The sequence below is a fragment of the Mesitornis unicolor genome, unplaced genomic scaffold, assembly GCF_000695765.1.
Source record: "Mesitornis unicolor isolate BGI_N332 unplaced genomic scaffold, ASM69576v1 scaffold47274, whole genome shotgun sequence".
Classification (NCBI taxonomy): domain Eukaryota; kingdom Metazoa; phylum Chordata; class Aves; order Mesitornithiformes; family Mesitornithidae; genus Mesitornis; species Mesitornis unicolor.
Window position 1 is genome coordinate 29,486 of NW_010183066.1, and position 14,322 is coordinate 43,807.

Below are 14,322 nucleotides of genomic sequence, written 5' to 3' on the forward strand. Positions count from 1 at the left end.
ATTGTTTTTATTGAAAACATAAAGTTTTAGTTTCATTTTTTGTTTGGCAGAAAATATAACAAAACTGAACAGATGAAAAAAATTTAAAAAGCAGCTTTTTTAACGCCAAATTCTGAACCTACCTGATAGTTTCAGTTGTATGTTGGATGTCTCAATGAATGTGGCATTCACTTTGCTGCTTGTAGTGTTGAACCAATCAACAGTCAGAGTAGCAGGCTGCCTTTTTCCTAAATACTCATAAAACCCTTTCCACAGCGAATTTATAAAAAACACATCTGAGGGAACTAAATAGAAGTAGGCAAAAAAAAGAAACAAAGAGAGAAGTAAACTACAACAAAGTAGCAATCTTTCTAGCCATATTTGTGATATTCATTTTTCCTGTTAGAGCATTAATTCACTGTTCTAAGGAGGTATGATAGTAAGAATTTTACAACAGTAAAGACAGTATATCTAATGACCTTTCCACACAATTGCCTATAATATAATACACCTGTTCATTACAATATATGTTCTTAAATAACCTCACACTTCATAGCTTGTGTGCTTCAGTAAATGTTCTCAAGACTATAAAAAATAATGGACTCTTCCCCTAAAGCGCAGTAGCTGTAGAGTATGATGAAAAAAAAGAGAATAATATTCTGAAGTCAGGGTTTCCTGAAAGCAGATACTGTCCTAGGCCATCCCTTTTGTTTCATGTATCTGTTAAAGCTACACTGTGTGTGTGATTTAGAACTGAATATCAACTGAATATTCAACTGAATGCACTGAATTCCAGATTCAGGTAAACACAAGTCTTTTTATCAGTCATTTTTAGACTCCTCATCTATATGAAGATAAAAGAAGTCTATGTATTTCGGTCATTTGTTTGTTGTTATTGGTATTTTTCCTCTATACAGAACAATAAAATATTTATGGATCATTAAATGCTGTATTTTAAATATGTGGCTAAATCACTGACAGAGTAGAAAAAGTCTCTTACTCTGCGATATTCACATTAATTAAAAAGGAAACACAGAAGAGAAAAGTTCTTAGAAGATTGTGTCAGATACACTTACAGGGTGCTACGTCTTGAACATTTATTTCTCCCCTACACATTGCTATATTTCTCCCACATACTTTGTTATTATGAAATCGGGGAAACAAGTCCCTCAAACATGACAGTTAAAATAAAGAAACAGTTAAGCTGTCCAAAAGAGACCAGCCCTCCTCCTGGCCAGGCAGCATCCAGTGTTTCCTGGCAGCCTCTGACAAGTAAAAATAGTTATTTTTCCACTTAGAACTAAGCTATGTCTAGCGCTACCGTTTGAGAAGTAAAACTTTAAGAATCAAAATAAAACTTCATAAAAAGAACTGTTCAACCCATCAAATATATTGATAAAATGACAGCCTTACCAACTACTAAAATTCAAACGCAGGTCAATAATACTGTGTATTTCCAATAAAACATACTGACAGGCAGTACATCCGAAAATCTGATGACTGGTTAGCTGGTGACTGTCTCTTAATTATTACACCTACTAGTACACAATTCTTATAGAGGAAGAATAATAACTTCTTCAGTGCCTTTTGCCTTCAAATTGTGCAAAAGTCACAAGCAAATGTCCAAACTCAATACGGCATGATTTGAAAACATCATTACTATATTGCCTGTACCACCACTGGATTCCAAGTGAGTGGAGACTCGCTACATGTCTTTGAGACACCACCTTCAAATAATCCTAAGTGCTTCCTTCCCAAAGCAAAACTCAGTGCAGGACTGGGGCTTTACATAAGGTAACATCAACTTGATACTAAAACTCTGAAGCATTTTAAATACTATCTCATAGTCCTTAGAATTTTCTGCAAATACATTAATTCTGTAAAGGGTCTTTCAGACTCTTTTTCTTACATATTTCTCATTGCTTTGCTGCAATAGCGACATACAGTAAATTTGAAACGTGCACTTAAAATTATGTTAAAATTATTTTTATTCATCCTTGCTTTTAATTAAAATTTTGTGTGTGAAGTTATTCTCATGAAGGTTAACATCTAGTATTACTGGTATGAACATGGCAGGTACTATGTAAAACTTTACAAAGGAGTAAACATCATTCATACTTCTTTTATCACATCCGACACCTTCAGTATCTAGTTTCTCTAACCACTCTGTCAATAATAGCTGTTAATCTCTGCAAAATAGTACCATTGAGTCAGTATTTACAGAATTTGCACGTGCTGCAGATGGACTGAATCAGTAAAGGAATAAAAGAGCAAAATATATTTCTGCTTCCCCAGCCGTGTTTTTGTAAAAGGTTAAAATGCAAGTGCTGCAGTTTCATGGATGCTGCTGAGGAACTGGAGTGGCTCTGACTCAACTCTGCCAAGCCCTTACACTGTTTCTTCCTTTCCCACAGACTGTGAGCAAATGCAGAATGAGGAAATGAGCTGATGGTTTTGTACTAATACTGCAAATTTTCCTCAGAATATGACAATTGGGGAAATCCATGGCTACACATTAAAATATCTTCTGAACTATTTTTGCAAAGACTATACAAAGTAGTGAAAACCATGAGAACCAGAGTATTGTAGTTCTTGACCTTCTCAGGGTATTGTGAGAATGCTTTAGTTGCAACTTATACTTAATTACAGTTTATCATACTGTAAAAATATATTATTGCTTATGAAAATATTAACTCTGGCAAAAACAGTCATTTAATAAACAATAAAAAAAATAATTCTTATTCTGATATACAAAGGTGGAAAATCAAAACATTCTTCTATTCTGTTACAAAAACTCTAGTTCAGCAATATTAGCTTCATCCCATTTAAAATATAAATAGTAGCAAATTTAATTCTACTAAAAGCCAGCATAATAAGGTGAAGAAAATTCTCCAAAATACATAGTGTAAGATAATAAAGAGAATTCACAATATTAAAAGACATAACAATAGTGCAGACTTGGTTTTTTAAAATAGCTTAAAATTTTCCTTTGTTAATTACTGGCATTTCTCACACAGTTTCATTTCTCTGCTTACCACTACTGGCATTTGCAATCATCACATTTCGCTTTTTTTTCAAAAAAATGCCTTCCAAATAGTATTTACTTATCTAAACTAGTTATAAGGGACATGATGTGGTGTGAATCGACACTGATGTTCTGCATAGCAAATGTATTTGGAGACTTGGTCTGTATTTTAATTTGGCATTGAAACTTCAAAACCTGTGTGGTAGCAGATTAATGTATACCTTAGGTGTTCGGTGAGGTGAATCCTCCAATAAATGAAGATTGTATATTAATTATAATAAATGCACATTATATCCTGCTCTATCGTGAGTCTGTAGAAAGAATGCATTTTAGAAGAACTCATTTATGTTTTCACCTGACACTCTCACTAATAAACTAACCAGGAAGGTTAATTATTAACAGAAATACCTTTTTATTCCATCTATTCTACAGAGTCCTCCTGTGAGCAGTCATGAGTGTGAACCATTAATCTTATTTTTCCTGCAGCTTGCTATAATTCAGAACATAGAATTGCAAGCTCATTTATTTGGTGAAAACTCTGCTCATCGTTAAATAAGTCAGCTAAAAAAAAAAAGGTCTTTCATTTTCTGAAAATGATTGAACCTAAAAAGATCTACATCAAGGATTTCTCAGGTGTATTTGCCTATTTTGTCATTGTCAGGAGGAAAAGGTTAAATGGACACATGTTCATGAGGAAGCATAGGAAAGCAGCAGTAATGTTTGCCTAATGACAGTCCACACAGTTTGGGGAACCCTATCTTAGAGCACTTTGATAGTTTCCATGAAATGAAGGACATCAAAATTTCCAAAACTGGTTTTCTAGCTTGTTACCTTTTTTGTGTGGTTTCTTACAACTCTTGCAATGTAAAGGGCAGAACTTTGACTAAACCAAATCCCTAAAATTATAGTCTTCACTCATTATAAGGCTCTCCATTATAGCAATCTCTCTGATATAAAACTACTTCAAATCTGTTTGTTATGTATATATGCTTCATCTTTTTTGTCTTGACAAGGGTTTTTGTGCAATACACAAAATTAGTACCGTAGAAATTTTAAAAATGTTGTTTGGGAAAGCATTTCATAGAATAGGATTTACATGGCACCTGTTATTATGACAGATCTCAGTATTCATATTCCTCTGAAATGAGCAATAAAATCAAGTTAAATATTGGAAATAGATTTATTATCCATAACAATCTAGGATGTAAATCAATTTAATTTATTTAGCTCTAAAACTCTTGTATACAAACCTGGAGTTTTAGTTATTGTTTCATTAACTTCTCTCACTCCTTTACCTACAAGTAAAAAGACAAATTATCATTTCCATGAACATTTTTTTAAATAGTATGTTAAAACAATGCCTGATGGATGCAAACATCTCTTATCCAATAGAGTCATATTTAAAACAGAAATAACTAGTCTTGAAAACCTTAAACGTTCAAATCTATACACACAACTATCATAAAATAATTTAGGTAAACAACATTTTTACTGTGGAAAGTCATCTGGCTAGTCAAGTATTGCATACATTTAGGCCTACAATTTTTATATCAGTCCCAGTGCTATAAAAGAGAGCCTTATAGAGGGGATGAATACTAGATCTAATTATGAATAATGGATTATTAAATATAATAAAAATTGTGTTAATGAAGTTTGATATATTTATGACACAAACCGGCAAAAGCCAGATAGCTGGATTAAGATGACATGATCAGATATCATGGGAAAGGATCACAACTCGTGTCATTTGCTGTATTTCTGGTAAACTTAGCAAAGTTATGTCCATTGACCCCAGATCAAGTTCTGGCCTCATATCATTAGGAACTTTAAAAAGACTAATGTCCCACAGGAAGATTCAGTCTTGCATGCTTTTTTTCTTTAGGAGCAGAAATTTACTGATCAGACTGATCAAATGCTAAGAAAGCACAAAAAGTGTGGAGCACTCAAGGATAATTATAACTAAAGACTGTAAGACAATAAAAAAATAATCTTGCTTATAGAAACATTTACTGTATTTTATATTTAATCTTTTTAAAAATCAAGAAAAAACCTGTATAAGAACATTTATCTCAAATTATTACTTATATAGTACCCATGAAAAATCACTCTTTAGGGAACTAGATAAGAAGATACATTTTTATGTGTAGATCATACATCTTGAGAATGTTGAAAAAAGATGTCTATCTATACAGTAATGAAAAATCAAATATTGTTCAAACATCAACTCTAGTGTTCTTTGACATATTAGAATTAAAATCATGTTGCAAACATCTTTCCCATGGTATCTGAATATTTTTCCTTCTATTCATATTCTAAATGTAGTTTTGTCTTATTTTTCTGAATCAGGAACTTAACAGCCATGTTTATTCACATGTGAAGAGCAAATTTAGCCCTCATAAGTTTATCCTTAGAGCTAATCTAGCAAAACTACATAAAATTTACATGAATATAAGTAAAGTGGAGTCTGGTGCAATGATGTATTTATTTCTTTATTTTATTGTTCCTTTTTATTTTTGAAAATTTTCTTAGACAAAAAGCATACCTGAATGAATCAAAAAATCTTGTTCCTGATAGAAAATCATACATCGAGCACTGAATACATTGAAATACTGTTTAAAACCATGACATAAAGATAAATACATTTAAAAGTAATACTTTACATTGTTTAGGTTTTGGTTGCTGCTGTTAGGGGTAAGTGTATATATGTATGTCTGTACATTTACACTTACATAGTCCCATGTTTTCTACCATGAGGTCTAGACACTATGAACACTTTGATTTTTTTCTGTTTCTTTCATGAAGCAAAAGCTGTTCTGTCATATATATTTTAAAATATTGAGTGGAAAAAAATAATCCTACTATATAAAATAAAAATGACAGGGAAAATGAAATCCAACAAAGTAGGGCCCAGCATATCACTTGAGTAATGACTTACTTTTACAAATAGGTGATTTTCCTGTCCATTTCATATCTGGTTTACATGTTCGATGTTCTGATCCACCAGCAAGAAAAAATCCTGGCTGACAGGTATACACCAAAGTATACCCTAAAGTAGGAAGATCTATTGCTTTCACATCTACATGTGCCGGGGTCTCTGGCTGCCTGCAAGCATGAGCTGCAAAGGGTTTCTTAGAGTTAGAAAAAGTGGTGATAAACAGTTTCTTTAGGATTAGAGTACGTAATGGGAAATAAAGGCATGAAAAATTCCCTTTCATTATGTAAACTTTGTACATGATTTAGAAATGTCAACTGGCTATTACTTGTAAAAATAACACTCTATACTTATAAGATTGTAGGAAGATAAAAATTATACTATCACATATTTTTAAACAATGCACCAAAATTCCATCATGATAACAAACAGAAAAGAGTTAAAATGAAGGGAAGCATATGCCACTGTACAGGATGCAATTATTCGTCCTGTGAATTATTGTACTGTCACAGCTTCAAGCATCACTTCCACTCAATGGTTTCAAAAGTCTTGAAAATTACAGAGCAGTTATTGTGCTAAATAAATTCATTATAAATTTCAATTGAAATAAAAGTTCCATAGGAAGTCTTTGTCACAGTACATTGATTATAAGAGGTATGGTTGCTCAGTATGCTTCTTTCTTTGTGCTCCATGGTGTACATTTATAGTGACCCAAAGATAATTTGTAATAGGATAAGAATCTAAGGTCATTCTAATGAATTACTTTTACTGTAGAGCAGTGTATTTTAACACAATAGTTTTTTGATGTCCTCCAACCTATACAGAGTTATAAATACACTAATCATTTGCATACTCATGCATAGCCCAGAAAATATGTTTTGTTGGCTAGTATTTTGTGAATCATAAACAGCCCCATGCATACTTCAGGTCACTTTCTGTTCTCTATTAATCCAACACACACACAAAACCTAGATTAATTTAAAGCAGCTAATGCAGTGGTTAATGAAGACAGACTTTCTGAATAAAACTGATAGAACTATTGTGAACTTCATGAAAAAAACCCTGTAATATCTTGTTTCAAATTAATATCCAAAATACATATTTGTTCTTAGAATGTGAAATGAAAAACATTTTAAAATACTGTTTTAAATAAAGTATATATTTTTTTAGCATATAATTTGCTATGAATCTCCATGTGCATCACTTTATAACTCTTTTAAAACTGCACAATGTTCTAACTCATTAGATAAGAAACCAGACTTACGAATGCATTCAGACTGTATGCCACTCCATGTTAGGTTAGCAAGACAAGAACGGGTGGTAGATCCCTGAATATGATAACCTTTTCTGCACCTGAAAAAGACTGTGCTCCCAACCTAAAGATCAAAACAGAATGTTAGAAAAAAGAGGTATCCATCGCATGTAGTCAGATATCAAAACAGTGATAAGCTACTGAAGAGATTTTTTAAAAAATAAAGTGTCCTCTTTATAGAGTTTCTGGAAAGAAATATTTTTTTAAATGAGATCAGAAGTTTAATAAACTTGAAAGCAATAAGTGGAAACACTGATGAGGCTGTGCACATGGAAAAGAACGATAATCATACATTTCAGCTTATTAGTTTGTCAGTGTGGCAGAAGCAAACTAAATGACTGAGATGTCTTTTTTTTTTCCTGTACATCACTGCATATGTTTCAATAGAACCTGACCATAGTCTGTTTCAAAGATTTCTCATTTTGTGAATAATTTTTTTTGAAGGTAAAAAGGAAAAAGAAAAAAACTATGAAGAACAATCTAGAAATAAATTCACTAGAGAAAACTACAAGCACAGTTCCTTACACTGCGTTTGTTAGTATAAAATGCCTAAGTTTTACTTCCTATGATGAAGTATGATATACCTTTCTCAGAAGAAAAGGTAAAGTAACTGAGAAAACTCTCTTTAGACTACCACTGAGAATAGAAAAGCATGAAAACTGGATATAAAATTGCAAGTGATGAAGAATTTTCATAACATACGAGAGAGAGATTGTATAGAAAGTACTAGTAAAATGGACTTATTGGTGGTATTAACAAAAGTAACCAGAATACAACTCTAGGCCAAGATATTTAAGGATGTGGAGTTGACCAGTAAAGCATTACTTTTGTTTTGGATAGAACATCTTGACAACAAATATGATCAGGTGAAATGAAAAACACCGGAGGCATTTGTAACAGTCACAGTGAAGCACAAAAGACACAATATGAATGGGACAAGACAGGATGCTGGTAGATAGGAGAAAACCCTTCAAAGGTCTGCTGCCTGTCATCACACCTTTCTGTAATGAGGAAAGACTGTTAAAAGCTTATCTAAGTCATACAAAGAGAAAGCCCTGCTAATCCCATATGCCAAAAAGAAAGATCTACTTCACCAGTAAGTCTACATCTTGTGTTATCAGATAGATGTGAGAGTGAAACACTGGAACAGGTTTGCTGACAGGACTTGTGATCCCTGTGGGGGTCCTATGATGGAGTAGTTTGTTCCTGAAAGACTGCACCCCATGGAAAGGACCCACACTGCAGCAGTTAATGAAGAACTGAAGTCTATGGGAAAGACTCATGTTGAAAAGTTAGTGGAGAACTGTCTTCTGTGGCAGGGGCACCATGCTGAAGCAGAGGAAGAGAGTCAGAAGTCCTCCCTCTAAGGAGGAAAAAGTGGCAGAAACAACATGTGATGAACTGACCTCAAATCCCATTCCCCATCCTCCTGTGCTGCTCGAGGGAGAAGGTAGACAATTCAGGAGTTAAGCCCAAGAAGAAGAGAGGAGAGGGAGGAAGGTGTTTTAAGATTTATTTTTTATTTTTTCACTATCCTACTCTGATTTGATCAGTAATAAATTAAATTAATTTTCTCCAAGTCAGGTCTGTTTGTCTTGTGACAGTAACTGGCAAGTGATCTCTCCCTGTCTTTATCTCAACCCACGAGCATTTTGCTGTATTTTCTCTCCCCTGTCTAGCTTTGAATCAGGAGTGGTAGAATGGCTTTGGTGGGTACCTTGCATCTAGCCAGGGTCAACCCAACACAGATATACTTGAGAAAGACCAACAACAGAACAGATGAAGACTTACTATTACCTCTAGAGGTGAATGAGAAGAGAAAATTAACAGACATTAGAACAGTGAATTGGCCAGTACAATTCTGGTGATAAAGACAATTTGTGAGACAGATAAAAGGAGGAGAGAAAAAACACCCAAACCCCTGATCAAATTAGGCATATAGATTAGAGTTGGTTTTGAAGTGATGATGGGGACAGGTACAGGGTCAAGATGAGACAACAGAGAAAAAGGCAACTGCACATTTTAGTACAAGAACCACCTTAGTGGTGAGGCCCCAAGATGTGGCTGGGGAAGAAGTGCATTGGCAACTGCAAGCCAAGTAGGAGCAGAAGGTTAAGAAAAGAGCTGACAGCCACATCAGTGACAGACGACACAACTGCAGAAGAGGGAGTGTACCAATAACCTGAGAAACTTACAGAAAGGATTTTTTGAAAAACAGTTCTACTACCTTGATTGTGATACCATATGATACACTGCCTTAGGTTCAGAAATTAGATTCCAATTTCAAATATTTATACATGAAGAATCTATCTACATGAATTTAATCAATCATATAATAACTGTGGACTGGTCATTGTTGCATCTACTTTTATTTCCTTAGTCACTTTTCTGACTGTCACTTGATAAACTAATAATCTGTGAGGAATTTGGAAATTATAGACAGGACATTAAACACAGGGAACCTGGATCCAACTCATAGGATAATTTTATTTTCTCTGACTGAATAAAGTGTAACATGAATTGCTAATTTAGTAAAGTCACTTGCTGACTTTTTTGTCAAGGACTACTTGGCCTTTGGATCAGACAGGTGTTTGGTTGTTAGTTATTTACTGACTATTCATCAATGTATGAAAGAATCATGATCATAAAGGAAAGTAATTATATCATGTCATATCATATTAGGTAATCATTTTATAAATAGGCCTCCCTACTGAAGTCTCCTAAAGGACTGAACACACAATATATTGCAAGTTCGTAAGTTCTTTAAGCTGTATGTTAAAAAAAAAACAACTTGGAATGAAGCATGAGTTTTTATGAAAAAAGTGGAAATTTCTAAGGTTTACGTCAGACATTTAAGACTACAGGTAATTTAATAAATTTGTAGTTATTAAATGCATTTTCATTTTAGAAAGCTAGTGGATGAAATAAAGAATTACCTCATATCCTCTGGAACTGTTTTGTATTCCAAAATGTGGAGTACCAGGGTCTGTACATGTATTGTGAGCTGGATCTAATGTAAAGTGTGAAACATGACAGATATTATTATAGTATGGAAAGAATAGTTAGAGTAACAGTAAACTGTTTGCAAAGACTAAGTCATTTTATCCAAGTCTAGTGATGACAAGAATTGAATTTTTAACGTAACAAGTGCATTACTATATATTGCATTTGTATTTCCAATTAAATTTCCAAGGCAGATCACAAGTTCTTTTTTACAGGTAACTTCATCATTGTAGACTTTAGAGTTAGGATTGCATTAATTTTTGCTAAGCTTATCCTTTTAAACATTTGTGAATAAATACTGTATCCCACTGTTCAAAATGTGGATGGAACATATAGGGACATCTTTTTCTTCTCTTCTTTCCCAACAAACAGCTTAATGATTAAAATAGATTTCGAAAAAAAACCCTTGAAACCCCCCAAAAAATCCAAACCCAAAACCAACCTGCTTTCTTACAGCAAGAAAAATACTTATTTTCTTGATAGAATTTTTTTTTTGCCACCAAAAAACAAAAAGTTTCAAATGGACTACTAACTCAGTTGTTGCTGGAGAATGAAAAGACACTATCCTCACAAAAAATGGTACACCAATGGACTATAACTAATTATATGATGATCAGTTTCATGAATGTGATTTAAAGCTGCTTGAAACTATTTTTGATTCAGCATTGTCCACTTCACATTCTGATGTATTTGCTTTGGGGTTGCCCAGTCACATCCACCAGGTAGACAGCACAGGGCCTGATCCTATGGATCTTTCTTTACTATGTGGTACCCTCTTGGCAACCAAGTCTGCTTTTGTGTTGACACTGCATTACAAAGAACATCACTTGGGACTATATTTCATATGTAACCATTTTTAGTTTTCTGTAGAGGAAAAATTTAACTTATCACGAACAGCTCAAGAACTTTTTACAAATTATCATCAGCTGAAATGCCAGTGGTAGTAATAGGCACATGAAGATGAATTGACTTTTTAAGATACGTCTGATCTGAACAAAAAGTTAGAAAAAAAAGAAGACCTCTCAAAGTAATTTAAGAAAATTATCAATACCCAGAAATACTTTAAGAAGTTTTCCTTTTTGAAAATTAAGATCAGTGAACAATACCTAGAACTATACCTAGAAGTACCACATGAAGGTTGCATCATTTGCCATCATATGATACTTCTAGACATAGGTCTAATATTTTCTATTTATGCAAACATAAAAACAATTATGTAAATTTTCCATGTACTTCTGTGTTATGCTATATAAAATAGAAATAGAAATGTCATTACAACATTTTCAAATTTGATTCTTCACAATAGAACTGAGATTCAGCTTTTGTAAATCTTCTTGCCTCTGTTAAAAAACACAGATGTAGAATGGATTGCCAAGTTCATAAAAACTATGGACAGAAGAAGGTTTGAATGCATATCAAAAAACTGTATTATGTTAATGTTTTAATGTACTAATACAGGCTGCTTTCAGTAACCACGTTTGCCACCTTTTCCTAGAGTGTCCACGCCAGCTCTTCTGTATACCCAACATCTCAGCCACAGTAAAATATACAAACGGTCTACAGTCTATATCTGAATGTTTTTCTTTTAAAATATCAAAGAGGATTTCTTCTATTATAAAACCAAAATAATTTTCTCTAGCAAGTCACCCCTAGCTGGATATGCCAATGTCAGTGGCAGTTACAGGTCCAGTATTTCTCTCAGTTAGTATGATTACATACATTTTAAAAGCCTATCAGTTGCACATCAGTCAATGAGGAACTAATAATACTTGGCAGTTTATCAGAATTGCAAAAAACCAGACCCAGCAATCCTTCTGAGGGATTAATCCTTTTGAGCTGTACAAGGCACTTTGACAAAGTCCAAAAAGATTTTTGATTGAGGTTTGTTTCTGACAAATGCCTTTAACTCTTCAGTGACAGAATCTGGTCTTTAATCTGCCAAAGTCCTCTGCATATCTGAAAGATTCTAAAAATAGATGGAATAAATTTATGCACTTGCTCTTATTGACATTCTGCATTTCCAGCAGACAAGCAAACATGTAAATTTACAAATGACTTCATATGTGATGGTGTTTATCCTAAAATTTTTATACTTAAAATATAACCTTATTTATCTTGTTCTTTTTATATTACACAGACTTTTTCTATATTTGGAAAGATAATTGCTACATTTATGATAGTGTAATAGTTTATCAAAATATTCTCAGCAGAAACTGCGTAAGTAGTGGTAGTTATTACCAATGCATGTTGGCTGAATTCCACTCCAAGTACCATCTGCTTGACAGAATCTTCTTGAAGAGCCTATCAGAATAAAAGGAGGTCTGCACTGAAAGCTAACTTCAGATCTGTAGGTGAAACTTTTTCCATTGAGACGTCCTTCTGCTGGAGTACCAGGATCACCACAAAATACAGCTAATACATAAAAAAGGAAACAAAATAAAAAGTTATTAAAAAACACATGTTTCAACTAAAGTATTTTACATTCTTTTATGTTCAAATCAGGCACACTGAATATGAGTGCAAATGCTATGTTCATTTATCTGTATAGGATTGCAGCTCAGATAGATTCTTGACAGCAATTTAAAATTGTTGCTGTTATAGTTATGATAAGCACAAATCTTAACTTGGAAAAATAGACCTTTTAATTTAAACACTTAAATCCTGATTAGATTTGGATGACAAAGTAATCTCAGAGTAGACAATGCTATATTATGATGTTTCAAAATGTATCCAGTTTTCACATTGGTCACCCTCAGATGAGTAGGGTGGACATTTTTGCCATAATTAAGTAAAAGGAAAAATGTTTGTCAGAGTCCTGACAAGATTTCAAGCACTGAAAGATATGAGTTGACAGATTTAGAAGCAGTTGAAAAACAAATACAAATAAGATATGAGGGTATGTACTCGCCCTAGGGAAAGAAAAAAGACTTTAGAAAGGAGAGCAAGGCTATGAGCTTATGGGTTAGGATCCTTGGTTTCATCTGTTATTGGAAATGGAAATGCAGAAGAGCAAAGGAAAAGTGTAAAGGAAAATTTCAGTTGTGCTCACTACAAGTCAAATTTACAACATTCAAAAAGATTATCAGTAAGGCAAATGGTGATGGGTCCGATCAGCTAACAGATGGAAGACTTTTGGAGAAAAGACCATGACCCTAAATGGGTACAACCACTCAATTTCATAACAAGGTATGCTTTTTGGAAGAAGGAGGGAGAAGCTATGGAATAGTTCATACATTACCTATCTAGCCAAGTCCTTTTTAAACAGTGAGAAACTGACTGAGCCTTAGACAACTAATGGTAGCTTTGGTGAAGCCCAACACAATGGTACACTGAAAACTTACGCAAACATTGTGGGATGTCTCCCCGCCAAATTCCTCGACCCTCACAGGACAGAATAGCTGTGTTAGATAGCTGATAGCCTTCTGCACAGCTGTAACTCACGCTGGCACCCCAGCGATAATCAGATCCTTCTACTTTCCCATAAAGTACTGGTGGAGGGGGGCCACAGGTAATAGCTGTGTCATAAAAAGAAAAGTTATCACTTCAAAACTTTATAGAGTTCACAAGAATGCAACATAATATCTACTCATACTTTCAAAACAAACAAAAATCATGCTGTTCAGTTCCAACAAAGCACTGCTGTGTTGACAAAGAAGCAGTAGTAGAGAGGAAACCGATTTAAATACAGAAATACCACCTCTAAGTTTAGGAAGTCCCTGAGCTCTAGGTTGCTGGAAGCCACAAGCTTACCTAGTTTACCTAGTTCTGAATCTCTTCCCTACATATTCATTACTGATCATTGTTGGCAACAGGCTACTAAGCTATGTAAAAATTTTCAATAAATATTATTTATTTCAATAAACATGTTTCTATGATTCTACAATTCTAAATATTAGCATTTTATTGTAAACGAATTTTGCAGCACTATTTAAAGGCCTTAATATGACTCTGTCCATTCACCTGCTTATTTTCTAAGGATTTCAGCACACAATGGACATTGACTTTATTGGCAATTATTAGTGGCTAAGACTCTTTAAAAATGTTTCAATGTTTTCTAGCTTCTGAAAGAGG

At 33.7% G+C, this 14,322-nt stretch overlaps 1 protein-coding gene across 1 annotated transcript in view; it reads right to left on the reverse strand.

The window, feature by feature from the left end:
• LOC104540235 (CUB and sushi domain-containing protein 1-like) overlaps nt 1–14,322 on the reverse strand; it is a gene marked incomplete at both ends in the record, with an annotated part of 33,623 nt that overhangs the window by 10,652 nt on the left and 8,649 nt on the right. Inside the window, 6 exons of the mRNA XM_010183985.1 lie at nt 123–284; nt 5,940–6,119; nt 7,201–7,312; nt 10,185–10,258; nt 12,490–12,663; nt 13,593–13,766. Of these exons, the coding sequence (XP_010182287.1) occupies nt 123–284; nt 5,940–6,119; nt 7,201–7,312; nt 10,185–10,258; nt 12,490–12,663; nt 13,593–13,766 (876 nt within the window). The remainder of the gene's footprint in view (nt 1–122; nt 285–5,939; nt 6,120–7,200; nt 7,313–10,184; nt 10,259–12,489; nt 12,664–13,592; nt 13,767–14,322) is intronic.